General features: G+C 62.0%; 1 protein-coding gene across 1 annotated transcript; it reads left to right on the top strand.

The window, feature by feature from the left end:
* Positions 1-3,701: 3,701 nt before the first annotated feature.
* On the top strand, positions 3,702-22,275 carry CASKIN1 (CASK interacting protein 1). The gene is made up of 20 exons (XM_079944052.1): positions 3,702-4,079; positions 10,326-10,377; positions 10,485-10,582; positions 10,788-10,933; positions 11,024-11,119; positions 11,236-11,366; positions 11,828-11,936; positions 12,018-12,126; positions 12,217-12,311; positions 12,477-12,594; positions 13,604-13,705; positions 13,810-13,898; positions 13,975-14,059; positions 14,145-14,236; positions 15,031-15,141; positions 15,222-15,323; positions 16,724-16,862; positions 16,941-18,986; positions 19,662-20,067; positions 20,428-22,275. Exons 1-20 carry the CDS (start codon positions 3,986-3,988, stop codon positions 20,522-20,524), a joined length of 4,317 nt encoding a protein of 1,438 aa, XP_079800178.1. The 5' UTR covers positions 3,702-3,985; the 3' UTR covers positions 20,525-22,275.
* The last annotated feature ends 34 nt before the right edge of the window (positions 22,276-22,309 follow it).

The raw sequence follows: 22,309 nt of genomic DNA, 5'->3' as shown, positions 1-22,309 counted from the left end.
GAAATTTTCTGTACAAGTATCTCTTTGAGTACACGTTTTAATTTTTCTTGGGTATATACTAGGAGTGGAATTGCTGCATCGTGTGGTAATTCCATGTTTAACTTTTCGAGGAACTGCCAAACTATGCTGAGCGTTTTACCCACATTCTGCATTGGGTCCTCACAATAACCCTGCCAAGGAGGAACCACCCCCTATTTTGGAGGCGAGAAAACTGAGGCTCAGAGAAGTAGAGTCATGTATCCAAGGGCACGTGGCTAGAACATGGCAGAACCCATCCTGCTGGGCTCATCCCTCCCCTGATCTCCCCGCTTCTGGCTGAGGTGACTACTTCCCAGGCAACCTCCGCACCTCATACATCCTCTTCATCTTCCTCTCTACGTAGAGGAGCTCCCCAGGGCAGCTCCACCAGGCTCAGAGGCAGCTCTGGGGAGTGGCAGATGGATATGTGGGCTTGGAAGCCTGGGAGAGGAAGAGCCCTGTGAACCCTAGCACCTGAACGATGTCCGGAGCAGGATAAACCCTGAGAGCCTGAGAGCGGGAGAGAGAGGTGAGAGCAAAGGAGGTCTGGAAGACTCAGCCAGATGTCTGTGGGGTATCTGTGGCCCAGGGGGGCAAGTCCTGAGCTGTCTGCCTTTTTGTGGGGACTCTGGGTGGAGGGCTGCACATGTCCCATGCCTATGGGTAACTGAGAGACCAGGCCAGGCTCCATGCCCAGCCTGAGCAGCCCCAGCATCTCTGCTGGGCAGGAAGGGGAGATAGGACCCATGGTTGTTGATCCCTTCTTATGTACCAAGCATCAGCTGAGCACTTTACAGAGGTGGCATCTTTGAGAAGATGGAAACCTTGGCAGCTATCATGCTTCATGCTCCCAGCAGCCCGTGAGGAGGGTACATTCGTCATCCCCAGTTTATACTTAAGGGGCTGGGCATCAGGGCTCTGGGGGGCTGGGAGGGGTACCAGGGAGTCCCTGAGCGGGCGCACAGCTGGTGGACAGGAGCAGGGGTTGCGCTGCTGCCAGGGGAAGGGGGAGGTTGCCGTGCAGCTGGGAAGGGGGCCAGCCCAGGCTGCAGTGAAGCAGCAGCCAGCTCTACTCCAGGCTGAGCCTCAGCAATTCTGCTGGCTCAGCGGCCCCTCCTCCTGGGATCGTCCTCGGAGGTCTGACTTCCTGGAGGGCTGCCCAAGTCCCACGCCTCTGCATCCTCATACCCCCAGCCAGAGTAGATGGCCTGCTGTGCTGCCCCCGTCCCCAGGCTGGGGGGACCCCAGGAAGATTCACATCTCTGTTTCCAGATGGACCCTCCCATCAGCCTTGGACTGCAGGCAGAGCTGCTGACCCATTTTCCAGATGAGGCAGCTGAGCTTAGGGAGCTTGTCCCAGGTTCACTGGGCTGGTGGGTAGCGGATCTAGAATTCCTGACTCCTCCTAGGGCGTTAGCCTCACTTACCAGGATGAATCTAGTAGACTCTGTACAGCTTTCTTCCCAGGTCTGTCCTCCAGAAGGTGGACCACACGGCAAGTTGCCCAAGCCTAGGTCTGAGGAGTGACTAAGGGCTACCTGTTTGTTGGGTAGAGTTGGAGCTGGAGCTGGAAGTGGGCAGAGAACGGAGGTGAGGCAGCTGGAGGCAGGGGCCAATTCATTTCCCAGAGCTATGCAATAATTCGCAACTAGAACTTGGCCTTTCAGTTCATGATGAAGGTGTATTTGTCAAGGTAGGATGACAGAATATATTTTATTTAATACATTATTAGCATGATTTATAACATTTGAATACTTAGACATTTGGTGTGTGGGCCTCTGTTTGTACTCTTGCCCCAGCCCTGAAAATGTTAGGCTCAGGCCAGAGTGGTTTGCCTTAGCTAGCCAAAACATGAAAATAATGGTAAGGATAATAACTATCTTTTTTTTTTCTTTTGTAGTGTTTCCTGTGTGCTAGGCACACTGCTTGGCTCTGCAGACACGAAGATGAATAAAATGCAACTGCTACCCAGATGGCCCAGGTAGGAAGGCCCAAGAATATCACAATATCCACAGAAGCTATTTGCTGAGAACTTACTAATTTCTGTGAGGTGCTTTATGAATAGCATCACAGTTAATCCTCAAATAATCTACTGAGAGGTATCATTCCCCCATTTTATGGAGGGGGAACTGAGACTCAGAAAGACAAAGTGACTGGAAAAACAAACCTGGTAAGAGGCAGATCTGGGACAAATGAAGAGGCCGATGTGGGTTCAAATCTCAGACTCATGACCTGGAGACTCTGGGACCTCAGGTGAGTCACTTGGCTTTTCTGAGCCTCACTTTCTTCATTTGTAAAAAGGGCACAGTAAGTCCAAGCTCATCTATGAAGTGACCAGCATGGTGCCTGACCCAGCAGGTGCCCAGGAATTGGTCACCATAAAGGGTGGGGGGAAGGGCCCTTGTGTTTAGGGACCCCTGTGGGAGCCCAGCACAGTGGGAGGCATAGGCTTGCTCCCTAAATTTCACAGAAGAGTCCACGGAGGGGACTGACCAGCTGTCCAGATCAGGGACTCCCAGTGCCTGCTGCTTGCCCTCCTCCACACTCTGGCCACCTTCTTCCTGGACCAGCTTGATGGCCTGGGCCATAGGGAGATGGGGGGGTGTCCAGCCATCATATGTGTGAACCTTCCCAAGGTTCTAACAACTTTGCCTGGTTGGGGTGATGATATGCCCCTCCCTGCAAATGAGGAAACTGAACCTGGGCCAGGACACAGACCCCAACCAGTCTGTCTCTAGAATGCTGCAGCCATGGCAAGGTGAAGACCGGAGGCTAAGACCCAGGAGGTCAGAAGGGAGAGACCTCTGGATGTGTGGGGGGTGGGTGGGGGGAGGGTGAGTGTCAAGCAGAACAGTTCCCTGTGGGGCTGCCAGAATCTGTGCCTGGAGGCTGGGGGTAAGCAGGCTTCTGTGGGGTTCATACTGCTGCTGGGCAGGGCTGTAACCCCATTGGTGCTGCGAATGGGGGGACTGAAACCCCCTGGGTGGTAGACCTGAAGAGTTACACCCCAGTTGGTGCTGGGGATGGGGGAGCTGAGCCCCTCTTAGTGGTAAGTGTGAGGGGCTGAACCCCAGTTGGTGCTGGGCAGGTGCACTGAGGTTGGGGTTCGACTGAGGAGGGGGCGGTGGGGGGTCGCCTAGCATTGTTTGTGGAGAGAGCCAGAGGTTGCAGGGCATGAAGGTGCAGTTGCGGGAGGGGGAGGGCGGGTTCCCTGACACCGAATTCATTATTGGGAGATTCCTCTTCACAGTCCTTCGACACCTCCCACGGGAACCACGGGCCAGAAATGTCTGACAGCCCCCGGCGGGCCGGCTTCTGTGCCGCCGATGCCCGGGTATCTCCATGCCCAGGTCCCCGCCCGCCCACTGCCTGAGTCCCTCCCCCCGTGGGTCCCGCAGCCTCTGGAAGCCTCTCTCAGGCTCTGCCTGGCGCCGCCGCCGACTCGGGGCTCAGTGTCCGGCCCCCCGGCGGCTGCTGTCCCTAGCCCCTGGCGGTCGCCGGGGCCGCGGGGGGTCCGCAGAGGCCGGGCCTGATCCGCGCGGCCCGCACGTGGGGAGGGGGCGTCTCGGGAGGACGGGTCCTAATGTAGGGGCGGAGCCAAGGAGTCGGGCGCGCGGCCGGCGCGGGCGCACCGAGGTCAGCGGCCGCGGAAGGGGGACCCAGGCGTCCGGGAGGTGGCGCCAGGTGCCGCGCCCCCACCCAGCTCCCGCCGCCGCCGGCCCCCGCCCCGCTCCCGCCGCCGCCGGCCCCCGCCCCCGGGCCGCCCCCCGCCCGTGACGCGCTCCCCGCCCCCTCCGCGCCGGGAGACCGAGACCGAACCGGAGCCCGAGGACAGCGAGGGGCGCGGGCGGCGGAGGAGGCTGCGGGGGAGGGAGGAGGATGCGGCGGGTGCCGTGGGGCCGCCGCCGCCTCTGAGCCGCGCCGAGCGCACGGAGCTCAGCCGCGTCGCTGCGGCCCCGGTCGCGCCATGGGGAAGGAGCAGGAACTGGTGCAGGCGGTGAAGGCGGAGGACGTGGGGACCGCGCAGAGGCTGCTGCAGAGGCCGCGGCCCGGAAAGGCCAGTGAGTGCGGGGGGTACGGGGGGTGCGGAGAGCGGGCGCGAGCCGCGGCGCGCCCCGGGGCCGTCTCCAGCGCCGAGCCCCCCACCCCGCCCGGTGCAGGGCGGGGAGGGGGATGCTGTCGGGTCCCCGGGGGCGGGGCGGGGCCAGCAGTGCCCAGACCCTCCGTCTGCGCCCCCCGCTGCCAGCACTGAAGGAGGGGCTGTATCGAGTGCCAGGCCGTCACCTGAGCCCCCCAGCGGGCACCTGGCGGCACCCACCTTCCAGGCCGCAGGCATTCGCATCCCTCTCTCCTGCCTCCGTTCCCCTCCCTTCCCGGGCTTCGGGCTGACAGCTGGAGGTCTCTTCTGGGCCTTTAAAGGGCGAGGCGGATTCCCCCCCACGCCATGGAGAGAGGGAGGGGCCTCTTGCGGTAAGGGAAGACCACAGGGCTGACAGTCTCTGTCAGACCCCCTCCCCGCCCCATGTTTAATAACGTGCTTAGCAGGAAGGGGGGGTGGCAGGACCATGCTGGGGGTGTGGCTGCCCAGGCATGGCCGGCTGGGGGCCATTTACTGAAGGGGGAGCAGAGGCCCAAGGTCGCCCAGCCCAGGGCAGGCTGAGTTCGAGGTAGGTGCAGACCCTGGTCCTCTCTGGCTTCCCTGCTGGAAAATGAGACTGGGGGGGGGAGGGGGTCTCCCACTGGCCATCCTGGGCTTGTTCTGTGGGGGTCCCAGGGGATGGTTGGAAGCTTGGTGCCCTGATCCCAGCACTCATCCCAGCTCAGCCTGGAGCCTCCCCCGGGGACTCTGGAGATGGATGGATGGGCGTGTGGACCAGCCGCGTGTGTGACTGCGCATGTATGGCCGTGTCAGTGTGTCAGGGCACCTGTGCGGGCGCGGGCAGGGCTCTGCTGGGTAGCAGGTGGGGTCTGGGTGCCCCGACTCCCCATGCCACCCCCTGGGACTGTATGTAAGCCAGGGAGGTACCCTCCCATCTCTCCAGGGGAGATGCTGAGAACTGAGACAGCCTCTGGGGCAGGTGGGGGTAGGTCCTTGAGCCCCAGGAGGACCCCTCCCACTGCAGCCCTTGCCTGGCTGCTACTATCTGCTCTGTGCAATTAGAGAGCTACACATCTGTGCCTCGCAAGAACACATACACAGGTGGGCCCTGCCTTCCACACCGGAGGCCCAGGGATAGTCTGCCAGTTAGGGCTGGCTTCAGGGCCTCAGTGTTCAGAAAGGGAGGGCTTTCAGGCAGAGGCAACCTTAGCTGAGCCTCAAAAGCAGGCTCAGGGATTGAGAGGTGGAAGGCAAGGCAAAGTCTTCCACCTAGTGGCCATCGACCTTGGGCACAGGCATCTCCAGTCTCTGGGCTTCAGTCTCCTCATCTGTAGGATGGGGACGTTTGTGGTCCCTGCTTCATAGCATTGTTGTAAGGACAGCGAGTACACGCATGAAGCTCAGGCACTTAGTAAGTGCTCCGGAAGTGCTAACTGTGGCCATTCCCTAGACGGCCCAGGGCGGTGCGCCAAGGAAGTGGGGGGCATCAGATTTGGGGACTCCTCCCCCCTTCTACTCTGGCCATCTGGGGGAGGTGTGGGGACCTTTACCTCTACCTGTGTCTCCGCCTAGATCTCTGCATTTGACCCTGCATGGCCTGGTCTCCGGGTAGGAGAGACACCTGCCCTGGCACCCGAATCTGGGCTCTCTGACTCACAGGGGCGGGCATAATAAATCAGATGGAGAAATCCCTCCATGAATTAGCTCGGTTGTCATGGCAACACTGGCCTGCTTTGGAGTAAGATGTATTTTGATTCAGCAAAGTACAGCTGGAGTTTGGGCCATGGGGTAGGGGCATCCAGCGGTGCTCCCTGGGGCCCCCAACTCCAGAGGTGTTCCCACGATTCTTGTTTCCACAGTCTCCTCCCTGTGCTGACACCTTCCCTTCACCCCACACCCCAGTGACACCCCAGGCTCTGTCAGCACCCCTATCCTGCCTGAAGGGAGCCTCCACTTACAGGCACAGGCACCGTCACCCTTAGCAATCATCCTTGAAGTGAAGAAGAGACTGCCAGGGAGAGAAAATACTGGGGTGGAGGTTGGTCTTCTGGGGTGTGGGCAGATACCCTGCCCTTCCTTCGGGCCCAACCTCCCCTTTCTTCCATTTCACTGAAGACTACGGCCAGCACTCCTGTGCTCACTCACCTTGGCCCACTAAGAGTTCCCTTCCAGCGTCTGGCTCAGAGCTGCCTGCCCTGGGGGATTTGAGAGGGTGCCTTTCTATGCTGGAGGCCACAGGGCTCAGCCAATCTGAGGTGGGAGCAGAGGAGGCCAAGACCACGTCCCTATAGGAGACAGATGTGGCTCTGTGGAGGTGGCTTGTGTGTGGCTTCCGTGGTTGGAGGAGCATCTTGGCAGAGGGGTGGAGGGAGGCCACAAGGGTAGAGTGGAAAAGGGTCTGGGGTGGGCTCCCCTCAGGGCCTCTGCAGCTGGAGTTTGGAGGTGACTTCAAAGGTAGGGGTAGGGCTTCCCTGGTGGCGCTGTGGTTGAGAGTCCGCCTGCCGATGCAGGGGACGCGGGTTCGTGCCCCGGTCCGGGAAGATCCCACATGCCGCGGAGCGGCTGGGCCCGTGAGCCGTGGCCACTGAGCCTGCACGTCCGGAGCCTGTGCTCCGCAACAGGAGAGGCCACAACAGTGAGAGGCCCGAGTACCACAAAAAAAAAAAAAAAAAAAAAGGTAGGGGTAGTATCAGGAGAGCAGTTAGAGGGCTGGGGTGATAGGAGACCGGAGAGCCCAAGTCATGGGGGCGGTCAGGGGCAAGGCATATGCACTATGACTGATGGCAATCTGTAGGACTTAGTGCCCTTGTGGAAAAGGGAAAGGGGCTCCTGGGGCCTTCAGCTTATCCCCACTTTCCCTCCTCTCTCCCACCTACCCAGGCCCCTGAAGCCGTGCTCTGCTCCAGCTTCATTCAGGGCACCTGTCTCCATGAGGTGCAGCCCCCCAGCCCCAGGCAGGCTGAAGTTCTGGGACCTTCCCGGGTGTCCAGTGTCCCCATGGGAATTGGGGGTGCTTCAAGACCTCAAGCCCCCCTTCATCCAATTCCAGTACTTTTCCTCTTTGAGGAGACCGGTGGCCGGAAGGGGGGCGGGGAAGATGACCTTAGCAAGATGCTCCTTCTCCTGTGGGGAGTGATCCTCTTCTGGATGGAGACACCCTCTCCCCACTGGTGTCTGTGTCACTTCCTGGGCCTCAATCTCCAGCCCCTCTGAGATTTCAGCACCTGCAGCTGTGACTGGGCAAGCAGGTGGGCCTGGCCTCGGGCGCCACTCAGAGCACCTGGCTCCGTAGCTGCCTGGGCACCCTGGCTGCGGGAGGGAGGAGAGCGAGCTGGCCTGGGAAGTCTTGTGGGGAGAAGCTGAGAACTGGCTACATGGGAACTAAGAAGGGTGGGGGGCAGCAGACATTAGAGTTGGGGGGCAGAGCCTTTTGGTGGGGGAATGTGCTGAGGGTGGGCTTGAGCAAGGCAGGGGTGCTTGGGGACAGCGATGCCTGGGCTCCCTTCAGCTTTACGACAAGGGACCGTGGCAGGCCCGGCCGCATAATCCACAGAGCCCAGCGCAAAATGAAAATGGTGGGGGGGTGACTTGTCCAAAAAAATAATAGGACTTCCCTGGTGGTCCAGTGGTTAAGACTCCACGCTTCCACTGCAGCGGGCGCGGGTTCAATCCCTGGTCAGGGAAGTTCCGCATGCCACAAGATAGGGCCAAAAAAACCCCCCAAAAACAAACAAAATAACAATCTTGCGACAGCAGAGCATCCAGCCAGGTGTGGGGCTCTTCTGAGTGGTTGCACAGGTGACACACTTGAAGCCGGCTCTGGCAGGTGGACAAAGTGTGTGGGATGAGGGTACAGTTCAGTCACCAGTTACTGAGCACTGTGTGTGCACCTGGTACTGTTTTAGCCAGCAAGGATACGGCAGTGAGCAAAACAGATAAAAACCATTGTCCTCTTGGAGCCTGTAATTTAGTGATGGAGATGGACAATAAACAAGATAAATGGTGGTATGAGGGCTAAAGAGAAAAATACAACAGACACGAGATGGGAAGGGGATTACCGTTTTCTTTATTATTTATTATTTATTTTTTGGCCACACCGCACAGCTTGCAGGATCTTAGTTCCCCAACCAGGGACTGAACCTGGGCCATGGCAGTGAAAGTGCCGAGTCCTAACCACTGGACCACCAGGAAACTCCCAGGGGATTACCATTTTAGATGGGGGAGGAGGCTTTGACAAGCAGGTCTTGGATAGAGACCTGAAGGACATGAAGAGGGAATAATGGGGATAATTGAGAGAAGAATGGCTCACACACACACACACACACACACACACACACACACACACACACACACAGCATGTGCAAAGGCCCTGTGGCAGGGGAGACAGGTGTGTTGGAGTGCCATCAAGGAGGCTCAGGTGGCTGGAACAGGGGTGAGGAGGAAGTTGAAGTGAAAGGAGGGCTGCATCATACAGGGCTATTGTCCGGCTTTGACCTCCAACCCCATTGAGACAGGAGCAATGGGACCGGACCCATGTTCTAACGGGGTCCCCCTGACCTCAGTGGGTATGGAGGATGGACTGGAGGGGGCAGGGTGGAAATGGGGATGCCAGGGGGAGGTGATGGCAGTGGTCCTTCGAGGGATGCTGGCCTGGCCCAGGGTGGTGATGATGGTACTGGTGAGAAAGGGTAGGATTCCAGGTGTGCTTTGAAAGTGTCTTGAAAGTAGAGCCAACAGGATTGACCGATGGAGAAGTTATAAGGGCTCAAGAAAGGACCCAGGGCTGCCTACAAGGTTTTTCCCTGGACCACCACGCGGAAGGAGGGGTGGCACTGCTGCCAACTTAGACAGCCGGTAGCATCAGCCAAGTGTCTGAGGTGGGGGGAGGGGCAGGGGAGTGGAGATGCCTCTTGTCCTGGAGCCTCAGCTCTTCGGCTCTTCACCGGAGAAGCCCCTTGCTGGGGAGGGTGGGGTGGGATTCCTATAGGGCTAGTATTAGGAACTGCCACGTGCTGAGCTGACTCTGTGTCAGACCCTTCATGTGTTGTCTGGAGGCGCCCTTAGGCCTGTGAGGCTGGCCCTGTTAGACCCTTTGAGCTCACAGCCAAGGCCTCAGGGCTAGTAAGGGGCAGAGGGAGGATTTGAATTCAGGCCCGTCTGACTTTGTGGGCCATTGGGGGACCCACACCCTATATCCAAAAGCTGAGAACTGAGGCCGGAGCAGCCGGGGCTGCTGTTGGTCACAGAGCAGGCCCTGCAGCAGCCCCTCTGTGACTCGACTCCCTCAGCCCCCTGCCCCCATCCCTGTCCTGAGCCTGGACAAAGGGGCTTCTGTCCTGCCAGCCCCTCCCTCACAGAGTGACTGACCCACAAATGGTTTATGTAATCGTGGCCCAGACAGGCAGGGGATTGGCCCGAGTCCGGTTGGACCTGAGCCCACGGGGAGGGCATCGGTGGGCTCCCCTCCTCTGGCAGGCGGCTGGTGGAGGCCAGGACTGGGGACGCCCCGGGAGGAGACTGGGACCCCCAAGGGAGGGCTGGAGCCCCTCGGGCTTCAGGCGGGCTGACCCTGGGGCCTGCGCATGCCCCCATAGATGAGGGGGCCATTGTAATGTGGTTGCTTGGAGGCACTGGCCCACTTGCCTGCCTCCCCATCCTGCCCTGCCAAATGGGGCTCATCTACACAGGCCAGGCCCGGGGCTGGGAGTTGGGGGAGGCTGAACCCTGGAAATGCAGATCTTCCCCAGAGATACCCCCATTTCCGGGTGTTCCAGCCTTCCTGGGCCACCCCCGGCCCCATCTGGGTCCTTCTGAGAGACAGATTGGGCTGGCTCTCTCCCTCCCACCATTGGCAGGTGCTCAGCCAGCGTCTCAAGGGAGGGGGGTTCATGTGCACATGTGTGCGCCTGTGTGGGTGTACAGCCCTGGCTTCTGTTCCCAGACAGGGACAGGGCCTATGAACCTCCCAACGTCTTAGTTCAGTGGGAAACCAAGGGCCAAAAGCTGGTACCTGATGCTGAGTGCTGGAAACAGGGTTGAATGAATGAACGTTTCTAGACTAAAGACCTAGATAGCTTTGGCTCTGAGCCTGCCAGGGAGCTAGCCAGCCGCTCTCTGCCTGCTCTCTGTCTAGAGGGGGCTGGGACCCAGGTAGGCCTCAGTAGGGGCTGGACGGAGCCTCCCTCACCATGTCTCCTTCCCACCCCAGAGCTCCTGGGCTCCACCAAGAAGATCAATGTCAATTTCCAAGACCCAGATGGGTGAGTTCTCAGCCCGGGGAGATGTCAGTCTGGTATGGGGGTCAAGGACTCCTGGGGAAGGCAGGTTGCCCGGCTCCTTGCCCATACATGTCTGTCACCTGTCCCAGCTTTTCTGCCCTGCACCACGCAGCCCTGAATGGCAACACGGAATTGATCACCCTGCTGCTGGAGGCCCAGGCTGCTGTGGACATCAAGGACAACAAAGGCAAGGCCTGTCAGGGACCTCAGAGCCAGAGGCAGGGGGTCAAGGTCAAAATTGGGGTCCCTGGAGGCCAGGATGGCCCCTCAACTGAGGTCTCAGCCCCGGGTCTTGGTCTGGGTTGAGGCAGGTTCTCATGGGATCAGCGTCTTAGAAGTCAGGGTTGGGTTCAGGGTCAGGGGCTAGCTCCCAACCGCCCCCTTGCCCCCAGGCATGCGGCCGCTACACTATGCGGCCTGGCAGGGCCGGAAGGAGCCCATGAAGCTGGTGCTGAAGGCAGGCTCAGCGGTGAATGTCCCGTCTGATGAGGGCCACATCCCCCTGCACTTGGCGGCCCAGCATGGTCACTACGACGTGGTAAGGACCACCTCAAGGGTGACAGGGTGCCTGGGGCAGAATGAGCCCGACGGATGCATTGGGCCTGACCACACCCTGTGGTCCCTGCAGTCTGAGATGCTGCTCCAGCACCAGTCCAACCCGTGCATGGTGGACAACTCGGGGAAGACGCCCCTGGACCTTGCCTGTGAGTTCGGCCGCGTTGGGGTAAGTCTCCCCAGGGAGCTGAGTGGGACTCCAACAACTCCTGGGGTGGGAATGGGAGACAAACTGCAGCTCCCCACCCCATTCCTGGGCCCCCCTACTCTGACCCCTCCTTCCAGGTGGTCCAGCTGCTCCTGAGCAGCAACATGTGTGCGGCCTTGCTAGAGCCCCGGCCAGGGGACACCACCAACCCCAATGGCACCAGCCCCCTGCACCTGGCAGCCAAGAACGGCCACATCGACATCATCAGGTATGGCCGTGGGGAGGGGGCGGGGTAAGGGGCACCCAGCCTTGGGGTTCCTGCTCCTGGCTTGGCAATAAGACAGGAGCAGCCAGGGAGCCATGGGGATGTGGTGAGGTCTCTGGATACGAAGGATGCCTCAAGCCGCCCACATAAAGGATGTACTGGAGGGGGGTGGGGAGTGGTCTTCTATAGCCCCACAGCCTGTGCCACTTGCTGGGTGACCTTGAGGAGACTCTTAACTTCTCTGAGCCTCAGTTTCCTCATCCTTAAAGTGGGCATCGCAGCACTGCCTACACTAGGATGAGACGAGATAGGAGTGTGAAGGGTTAACACAGGGAGGGGTTGTCGGGGATGTGGGACAGGGTTAGCTCATCCTCAGCCCCCAGGAACTGGAGCCCGGCTTGGGGGTGCTGGGGCAGAGGGCTCTCTGTGCAGGGCCCTGCCTGCTCCTCCTACCTCCCTGTCAGACTCCTCCTCCAAGCTGGCATTGACATTAACCGCCAGACCAAGTCCGGCACGGCCCTGCACGAGGCCGCACTCTGTGGGAAGACGGAAGTGGTTCGGCTGCTGCTCGATGTGAGTTAGGGGCCAGAGGGAGCTGGGGTCAAGTGGGGGTGTAGGGGGCTCCTGAGAGTCCTCACCCTCTGGCACATACAGAACGGGATCAATGCCCACGTGAGGAACACCTACAGCCAGACAGCCCTGGACATCGTGCACCAATTCACCACCTCCCAGGCCAGCAAGGAGATCAAGCAGCTGCTGCGAGGTGGGCCCGGGCGGGGCAGGGGGGCAGGGCTGGGGCCTGGGCCAGGCCGGCTCACAGGACTGGGGGGTCTGCCACCTCCTGTGTCCCCAGAGGCCTCGGCAGCCCTGCAGGTCCGGGCAACCAAGGATTATTGCAACAATTACGACCTGACCAGCCTCAATGTGAAAGCCGGGGACATTATCACAGTAAGGATGGCCTGGGGCTGCTGGAACAGGGATGAATGGGACCTGGGATGCTCCCCGCAACACCTGGCAGCAACTGGGGGGTATGAGCAGGAGGCCAAGGCCACCTACCCACTTGACATGGAGGGGTGTCTCCCTGAGCATGCTCCTTCCACCGTATCTGACCAGGTCCTCGAGCAGCATCCAGACGGCCGGTGGAAGGGCTGTATCCATGACAACAGGACAGGCAATGACCGTGTGGGCTACTTCCCTTCCTCCCTGGGCGAGGCCATCATCAAGCGAGCAGGCAAGTCCCACCTGGGGATGGGCTCGCGGGCCAGAAGGAAGCAGGTGCACGGTGTTTTGGGTGGTAGGGCAAGGATTGTCAGCTCTAGTCATTGCTAGGTGTGGGGTCCAGAGTGTGTCTTGCCAGCTGTCTCCTCATCAGCGTCCCCAGACCCACTCCTTCATGTATTCAACAGACATTGCATGCCAGGCACTAGGAGTAGATGGACGTCATTCTTGCTCCCAAGGAGCTTGCCCTCGGGGAGGGAGGGGAGAAGGGAACAGTAAAATAAATGTGGAAGGAAACGTACCAACCAGTGACACAGAGATTGCAGTTGGAGACCCACTTTAGACAAGTGTGGACAGAGAAGACCCTGAGAAGTGGGAGGGGCTGGCCACAGGCAGAGCATTCCAGGCAGCAGGAACCACACGTGCAAAGGCACTGAAGCAGGACAGAGTGTGACTGTGTAAGGGTCCAAAGGAGCCCAGTGTGGCTGACTTGGTGACAGAGAGGGAGGGGGTGCAGGATGAGGCCATAGGGCCATGGAATGGCTTCAGATGGGGGACTGGTGTGATTGGTTTACCCCACAGAGAGGATATGGAGATTGACAGGCCGGGTGAGAGGGCAGAGGGGAGCCAGTTAGGAGGTGTGGCCAATCCACCCAAGGTCATCGAGTTCCCTGGGGTGAGGAGCCTGGACCCAGGCTCCTGGGGGCCTCCTCCCTCCCCCTGCTCCCCAGGCACAGAGGGGTTTGCACTCTCCTGCAATTCCCTACTCCCACCTACAGGACCACAGGATAGCCTGGCCTGCGCCCCTCTCTACCATGCTCTCCTGCTCTCAAATGTCCAAGGTTGGGAAGGGCCTTCTGAGGGTCGCTCAGCTCCTCGAACACAGGGCAGGAGGAGGCTGTACTGACCCCCCAGGCACGTGTGTGTCCAGCCTCTGCTCTGCACAGACTTGGGGGCCAGGCCAGGGGATGCCCCAGGCCTGGGCCAGTCCAGGATTCAGGGAGACTGTGCTTGGCCAGCAGGTTCCCGAGCAGGCGCCGAACCAAGCCCACCCCAGGGATGCAGCTCAGCAGGGCCCTCTGCACCTCCCGAGGAGATCTGGGTGCTGAGGAAGCCATTTGCAGGTAGGTGCGGGCCTCTGGAGGGTGGTGGTGGTGGCACTTCTGCAAGGCAGCACCTGGGCTATGCAGGGCTGGCACTAGCTGATGCTGCTCCCTCCTGCTGGCAGGCGGGGACCGCAGTGGCAGCTTGAGCAGTGTGGCCAGTGGCCGGAGCAGCGGGGGCCACACCCTGCACGCAGGCTCTGAAGGGGTCAAGGTAGGTGGGTTGGTGGCAGGACCAGGATGGCCTGTGTCTAGAGCAGCACTGGCCAGCCAGCCTGTCTGGGTTGCAGCTCCTGGCCACGGTGCTCTCCCAGAAGTCTGTCTCCGACTCCAGCCCCGGGGACAGTCCTGTCAAGCCTCCGGAGGGCTCTTCAGGTAAGAGCAAGGACACAGCACTGCTGGCCTGGCCGGGAGGTAGCCCCCAGGCAGCCATTGCCCCACCATACCCTCTCGTCCCCAGGTGCCACCCGGTCCCAGACTCCAGTGACCCATGCTGGGCAGGTCTATGGGGAGCAGCCATCCAAAAAGCTGGAGACAGCATCGGAGGGCAAGGTACAAGGCCTGGGCCGGCTGCAGGTGGGGGGGCACCCAGGGCAGCCTGCCTGGCTTGGCCGCAGCACGGCCAGGGCCCTTGACAGGCCGGGCCCGTCCTTCTGTTGGTCTGTCAGTCTGTGTGTGTAGCTGTTGTCTCTTGTACACGCTGTGCGTGTAAGCTAGTGTGTCTAGGAAGTGTGACACAGGTGTGAGGTGAGTGGGGGTGTGTTTGTGTGGCTGGTGTGATTGTGATGCGGGCACATGTGCACATGTGTGTGTGTGGAATGGCATGGATGTGAGTCAAGCCAAGGCGTGTATGTGGGTGAGACAGGTCCTGTGTGCATGCACCTGCGTGCTAGGGTGGGCGTGAGCTGCTGGCTGAGTCCTCCTGCATTCCTCTGGGTAGAGCCCACCTTCTGGGGTGTAGAGGGGAAGCACTAAATTGCCCCGCCTGAGGCCCCATTCCCAGAGCCCCTCACACGGGGCCACACTGCAGGGTGTCTCTGGTCCAGGAATGGGGGGGACGGTCAGGGAGGCCTGTGATGTGGACAGCAGCTGGACCCTCCTGGTGGAGATCACAGAAGGAGGCCGAGGTGCTGGACAGTGCTCAAGACAGCGGCACCCAGGACCACAGAGCGAGGAGGAGCACCCGGGCCAGGCTGACGGGGCCTGGCTGCAGACGGCCCAGCGGACAGCAGATTGCACTGCGTGGTCTTCAGCTGAGCAGAGAAGGAGGCGCCGCGGTGGCTGGGGTGCATGCCTGGCGGGGGAGCAGGCGGGCAAGCCTGCAGCGGGTGCCTTGTGTCTTCCAGGGCGCCGAGGCTGTCAGCCAGTGGCTTGCCACGTTCCAGCTGCAGCTCTACGCCCCCAACTTCATCAGCGCCGGCTATGACCTGCCCACCATCAGCCGCATGACCCCTGAGGTGAGCTGCCCGAAGGCTATCTACCAGCTGACCCAGAGATGGGCCCCCAGCCTCTGCTAATGGGCCTCTCCTCCACCTAGGACCTCACGGCCATCGGGGTCACCAAGCCAGGCCACCGGAAGAAGATCACTGCAGAGATCAGCGGCCTGAGCATCCCCGACTGGCTGCCTGAGCACAAACCCGTAAGGCCCCCTGCACCCCAGTGGCCAGTCCCAGGTTGGGCAGACAGACAGACAGACAGCCTGCCTCCCTGGCTACAGCCCACCCCTGCCCTCCGGGGAGTCCAGAGAGAGGAGAGCAGAGGATGACCTCTGTTTGTCCGTCAGGGGCACTGGGGCCTGCCTCCCTGGGGCAGGGGCAGAGGCAGTGGTGACCAGCTCTGAGGGCTGTCAGGGCAAGGGGAGCCTGAAGCCTGGAGAGTCCCCATCTCCACTGTGTGTTCCACACTCAGGCAGCCACACAGGGCCACCGGAGCCACCCGGCACACCACAGCACTGCCCATCACACACCCACCCAGACACTGCAGGGGGCCATGGGGATGGGACGTGCTTGCACACACCCAGGCACATGTATGGGGAAGACGCTTGTGTGTGCTTCGGGTACCCAGCACGCGTATGCTAAATACATTCAAGGCACCCACTGGTGACTGCACACACTGGCTGACAGCCACACCAGCCGCGGCCCATGCTGTCACGAACAGGCAGTCTGTGGTGGGACAGGCTCTGGGCTGGGAGAAGATGGGCCCAGGGCCTGTCACATCCATGCTGCCTCTCTGGGCCTTGCGCTGTGCTTCGGGCTCCCACCCGTCTGTGAGGGAGATGCCATGGCCACCGAGAGCCCCAGGGCTGTGGGTTGGTGACAGGTGGGTTTGTGCTCATCCACTCTGCCTCACCCCACTCAGTCAGCGGCTCAGGGGTCCTCCCACCCAGCACGTCTGGGTCCCAGGGGCTTCACTTTGCTTGTGCACCCAAGGAGGTGACCGAGTGTCCTGTGTTGGTGCATGAGTGACATCCAGCTGGGAGTGTGGACGGGTGAATGCCATTCAGGGAGCCAGCCACCGGTGGTTCTGGGTGAAGACCATCACAGATATTTGCCAGGCGTGTGACGAGGCTGTGTGACGTGTGCCTGATGCTGGTGGGGAAGTGGTGAGAGGGCGTGAGCATGACTCAGAGGGGTGTCAGTGCCCGTGGATGGCTGGGATGCAGGGTGTGTGTATACACGTATCTGGTCGGTGGTGCTGTGTATCTGTGTCCATGACGTGTGTGGTGTGTCCACGTGGATGCTGTCCCCATGGCTGCCTGGGCAGGTGAGGAAGCGCATTCTTCCCCCTCCCCCAAAGGGTATCCTGAGGAGAGAGTCACCCCTCTGTGTGTGTTTGCATATGTTCTCAAGTGTGTGTGAGCTGGCCTTGGGCTCCTGTCAAGGCTGCACTGTCTCCAAAGCTGACGCCTCGGGCCTGTCTGTTTGTCCTTCCGTCTCTCTGTGCCAGGCTGGCCCGGTGCCCTCTCCTCTGACAGCTCTGAGTAATAGGCAGGGTGTGGGCAGCCAGCTCGGGCTGCCCTCTGTGTCCCCTGCTCCGTAGGCTAACCTGGCCATGTGGCTGTCCATGATTGGCCTGGCTCAGTACTACAAGGTGCTGGTGGACAACGGCTACGAGAACATCGACTTCATCACCGACATCACCTGGGAAGACCTGCAGGAGATCGGCATCACCAAGCTGGGTGAGGCCCCACCCCGCCCCCACTGCCTCCTGGTCCCCGCCACCCTCCCTGGCCTGACCTGCCCCCCGCCCGACTCAGGACACCAGAAGAAGTTGATGCTGGCAGTGAGGAAACTGGCAGAGCTGCAGAAGGCAGAGTACGCCAAGTATGAGGGGGGACCCCTGCGCCGGAAGGTACCACAGTCACTTGAAGTGATGGCCATCGAGTCGCCACCCCCACCCGAGCCTGCCCCGGCTGACTGCCAGTCTCCTAAGATGACCACCTTCCAGGACAGTGAGCTCAGCGGTGAGCTGCAGGCTGCCCTGACGGGCCCGGCTGAAGGGGCTGCCGCTGCCGCTGCCCCTACTGAGAAGCCCTCCAACCACCTGCCACCCACCCCAAGGGCCTCCATGCGGCAGGAGCCCAGCCTGGGTGGGCGGGCACGGCACATGAGCAGTTCTCAGGAGCTGCTGGGCGACGGGCCCCCAGGGCCTGGCAGCCCCATGTCACGAAGCCAGGAGTACCTGCTGGAGGAGGGGCCGGCCCCGGGTACCCCCCCCAAGGAGGCCCGGCCCAGCCGCCACGGCCACAGCGTCAAGCGGGCCAGTGTGCCCCCAGTGCCTGGCAAGCCGCGGCAGGTCCTTCCACCAGGTACCAGCCACTTCACGCCCCCCCAGACTCCCACAAAAGCCCGGCCAGGCTCCCCGCAAGCCCTGGGGGGGCCTCATGGTCCAGCCCCAGCCACAGCCAAGGTGAAGCCCACCCCACAGCTGCTGCCACCGATGGAGCGACCCATGTCACCCCGCTCGCTGCCTCAGTCACCCACACACCGTGGCTTTGCCTACGTGCTGCCCCAACCCGTGGAGAGCGAGACAGGGCCGGCTGCTCCGGGGCCTGCGCCTGCGGCCATGCCCGCGCCTGTGCCCACGCTGTGCCTGCCCCCTGAGGCCGACATGGAGTCAGGGCGGCCCAAGAAGCGTGCCCACAGCCTGAATCGCTATGCGGCGTCTGACAGCGAGCCGGAGCGGGACGAGCTGCTGGTGCCGGCCACGGTGGGGCCCTACGCCACAGTCCAGCGGCGCGTGGGCCGCAGCCACTCAGTGCGGGCACCTGCTGGCGCTGACAAGAACGTCAACCGCAGCCAGTCGTTCGCTGTGCGGCCGCGAAAGAAGGGCCCCCCCCCACCCCCACCCAAGCGCTCCAGCTCATCCATGGCCAGTGCCAACCTGGCTGATGAGTCAGTGCCAGATGCGGAGACTGAGGTGGCTGGGGCTGAGGACGGCCGGCTGGGGGTCCGGGCACAGCGCCGGCGGGCTAGTGACCTGGCTGGCAGTGTGGACACAGGAAGCGCTGGCAGCGTGAAGAGCATTGCAGCCATGCTCGAGCTGTCATCCATTGGGGGTGGGGGCCGGGCAGCCCGCAGGCCCCCTGAGGGCCACCCCATGCTTCGCCCCGCCAGCCCAGAGCCAGGCCGGGTGGCAACGGTGTTGGCCTCGGTGAAGCACAAGGAGGCCATTGGGCCTGACGGCGAGGTGGTGAACCGGCGCCGCACACTGAGTGGGCCTGTCACAGGACTTCTGGCCACTGCTCGCCGGGGTCCGGGAGAGCCAGGGGGGCCTGCAGATCACGGCCACGTTGTGGAAGATGGCGCTACCCGGCAGCGGCCTCGAGGTCCAGCCAAGGGTGAGGCGGGTGTGGAGGGCCCACCACTGGCCAGGGTGGAGGCCAGTGCCACGCTCAAGAGGCGCATCCGAGCCAAGCAGAGCCAGCAGGAGAATGTCAAGTTCATCCTCACTGAGTCCGACACGGTCAAGCGCCGGCCCAAGGCCAAGGAGAGGGAGGCAGGTCCCGAGCCTCCCCTACCACCACTGTCCGTGTACCAGAATGGAACAGGCACTGTGCGCCGCCGTCCGGCCTCTGAGCAGGCTGGGCCCCCAGAGCTGCCCCCGCCACCGCCACCCGCTGAGCCCCCGCCCTCTGACCTGTTGCACCTGCCCCCGCTGCCCCCGCCAGACAGTGATGCCCGGAAGCCGGCCAAGCCACCTGTCTCTCCCAAGCCCATTCTGGCTCAGCCCGTGCCCAAGATCCAGGGCTCACCCACACCTGCCTCCAAGAAGGTGCCACTGCCAGGTCCTGGCAGCCCAGGTAGGTTGCAGGGAACCAGCTGGGGAAGGGCCCTCCTCCAGCTCCCCATGCCATGGTCTGAGGGGTTTTCCACTTCTTGGATTTGATGAAGGCCAGGTGGAGTGGGGTGGGAAAGTATCCTCAGACCCTCTCGTCCATCCACCCACTGGACCACTTCACCAACGAGAGCTGAGACAAGGGTGGATGATCCTTACATTCCTCAGCGAAGGAGACACAGAAACCCATGAATAGCAGCACCTGTGGAAGGAGGACAGGCCCACGATGCTGGAAGGCTAAGGGAGGATTCTGACCTGGCTGTAAAATGACCCAAGCACAGGAGGGAGGGGAGAGACTTCCAGGCAGAAGGATCAGAGGTGCAAAGGCCCTGTGGCATTCAAGCAACGGAAGGGCCGGTGTCTGCAACAGGCCACACCTGGAGGGGAATGGAGGTGGGGGGCGGACCGGGCGGGGTTTGGAAGCAGTGACCCAAGCAGGCCTGCACAGGGAAGCGCGCTCCCTGGCAGCCTCAGGGAGGCCGGGGGCGGAGGGCTGGAGCTGGAGCCCGGCGGCAGTGCAAAGGGCGTTATCTCTAATTCCGGGTTCGAGGCAGGGCGCTTGGGCAGGGCTTATGCCGGGATGGGCAGCGCGCGCGCCGCGCGACCTCCCACCCCGGTGCGACTCTCTTCTTCCCCGCAGAGGTGAAGCGTGCCCACGGCACGCCGCCGCCCGTGTCTCCCAAGCCGCCACCACCGCCCACGGCGCCCAAGCCGGCCAAGGCAGCGGCGGGGCTGCAGTCGGGCAGCGCCAGCCCGTCGCCCTCGCCGGCACGCCAGCCGCCTGCTGCCCTCACCAAGCCCGCCAGCACGCCACCCTCGCTGAGTGCCAGCCCGGCCAGGCCCCCGTCCCCCGGTGTGCCCGCGCTGCACGTGCCCGCCAAGCCGCCGCGCGCTGCTGCAGCGGTAGCCGGGCCCCCCGCCGCGCCCGACGGCGCCTCGCCGGGGGACAGCGCCAGGCAGAAGCTTGAGGAGACAAGCGCGTGCCTGGCGGCGGCGCTGCAAGCCGTAGAAGAGAAGATCCGGCAGGAGGACGCGCAAGGCTCGCGGTAGGTGCAGGACCCGGTCCGGCGTGGGCGTAGGTGGGGGGCTGTGCGCTCCCGCGGCGGGTGCACACCTGGAGGCTGCCCGGCGAGAGCGGGGCCGAGTTGCGCCGGGCCCGAGTTGCGCCGGGCACGGCCTGGCGTGGGCGGGGCTCTACGAGCTGCCCCAGTCCCCAACAGAGGCTACTGTGAGTGGGCAGGGGGCGGAGCGGGGCAGATGTGGGGAGTACGTGGACTGATCCGGCCCCGCCCCTGAATGCGGGGGCGTGGCCTCCGCGAGGGGCGGGACTTCGCGCTGAATGGGCGGGACATGGGGGCTGGAAGTTCTGCGCTGACCCAGCCAGTTCACGCTGCGCCCGCCCCCAGCCCCTCGGCCGCCGAGAAGAGCACCGGCAGCATCCTGGACGACATTGGCAGCATGTTTGACGACCTGGCCGACCAGCTGGACGCCATGCTGGAGTGACGCGGCCGCCCAAGTTCGGCCCACCCGCGCCGCCTGGGCTCCGGCCCGCACACTGACCTTTACCTCAGGATGGGTACCTCTGGGGGCGGCGCGAGCGGGCAGGGCGGTGGACCAAGGGGGAGGGGTGCAGGGGGCAGCCCGCTAGGCGGCCGCGGGCACGAGGCGGGGGTGGGCCGTTCTGTCCAGACCCCGCACAAGCACAACTCCTGCCCCTGGGCCCAGCTTGGAGGACTGCCTGGTTGGTGGACCCAAGGGCTCTGGGCAGATGCTGCTGCCTTGTGGGTGCCCTTCCTTATCTGCTGCTCCCTGTGCAATAACTGCTGGGCCACCTGCCCACCCACTACCAGGCTCTGCCCGCTGTGGGTGGAGGAGGGGAAACTCCTGAACCGCCTGCCCTGAGTCCAGGTTGGGTCCACCCTGGGAGGCAGCGGGAGGGGGGCAGCTGCTGTAGCCCCCTCCCCAATCTGTGGCAGAGCACAGGCCTATGCCCAGCACAGAACTGCCCATTGGGGACCTCTGCCAGCCACTCCAGCGCAGCACAAGGGGCTGGGGTTGGGCCCCCTGCCCCACTGCACCCCCCTCCCTAAATATAAGCTATTGAAGAGTATTAATTTATTGGGAATAAGCTGAGGCAGATTTCCCCAGAGAAACAAAAAGGTATAACTTTAACAAATATATATTTAAAGAAAGAAGAAATATTATTGATTCTATAGAAAACCATTTACCAACTGCAAGGACGCTGGAGTCCAGCTCAAGACAAAAGCTGTTAGAGGCCCCGGCCATCTGTCTGTGTATCCTTCCCTCCCTCTGTCCAGGAGTGGCCAGACCCCCGAGCCCAGTAGCACAAACAGGAGGCTGGGGTCTGGGGGAGGGGTCTGTGCTCCGCCAGGGCCTTCCCTCTGCTCTCTCTCCTAACTTCTCTGCATCTGAAGAACTTGAAGGATGTGCCTTGCTCGCCGCTGGGCTGTGTCATCCACGCCGTGGAGACAGTGGGGAGGGCTCTGCCTCTCCCATGGGTGCTGGTGTTAGGGTGCATCTGGGCTTCAGGGGAGCTGTGTGCACAGCGTGGTGAACGTGGGCGCGTCAGTTGGGTGACAGCAGTGGGTGCAGGGCATGCATGCCAGGCTGCGTGTGAGGGTGTGCCCAACCCTCCCTCCTTGGGGCCCTGAGCTGGCCCCACGCAGCCAGCCCACCCCCGCTCCAGTTCCTACAGACGCTCTGCTCATGGTCTGAGGCCGTGTTGTGTGGTCGTTCTCGCCTTCTTCCTCTGTCTCCCCACTCCAAAAACTACTGACTGGCCTCCTCTATCGTGTCTGCTGATCCACGTGTTGGGCACAACTTTGACATTTCTTAACAAAAAAGAGAATTAAAAAGCGCCGAAAACCAGCGATTGTGATTCGGGTGGGCTGAGGGGGTCTGCCAAGGTGGTGCCTGGGTGTGTGGGGCCCCTTCCAGTGGTCATGTGCTGGCACGTCCCCGGGTGGGTGGGCCTGGCCAGCTACCTGGCCTCTCCTCAGTGGGTGGCCCAGGCCAGGGCCAGCAGGTGGGGAGGGGGGGTCCGGGCAGGGAGCTACTGTCAGCTGTCAATAAACAGCAGAATATGGAGCTGCCTGGCTCACTTTTTTGGGGTATGTACATTGGGGCAAGTGGGGGGCTAGCCTGTTCCCGACAGGGAGGAGAAGCCACCAAGAGTGTACATCCTGGGGATATCAACAGGAGCCTCCTGTGGTCCCTGCCCAGCTTCCCACCCCAGCTTCTCTCACACTGGCTGCTGGTGCCTGTGCT

The sequence above is a fragment of the Stenella coeruleoalba genome, assembly GCF_951394435.1.
Source record: "Stenella coeruleoalba genome assembly, chromosome: 15".
Taxonomy (NCBI): Eukaryota; Metazoa; Chordata; class Mammalia; order Artiodactyla; family Delphinidae; genus Stenella; species Stenella coeruleoalba.
The sequence above is the reverse complement of the archived record's forward strand: the minus strand, read 5'-3'. Positions and strand labels throughout refer to the sequence as shown.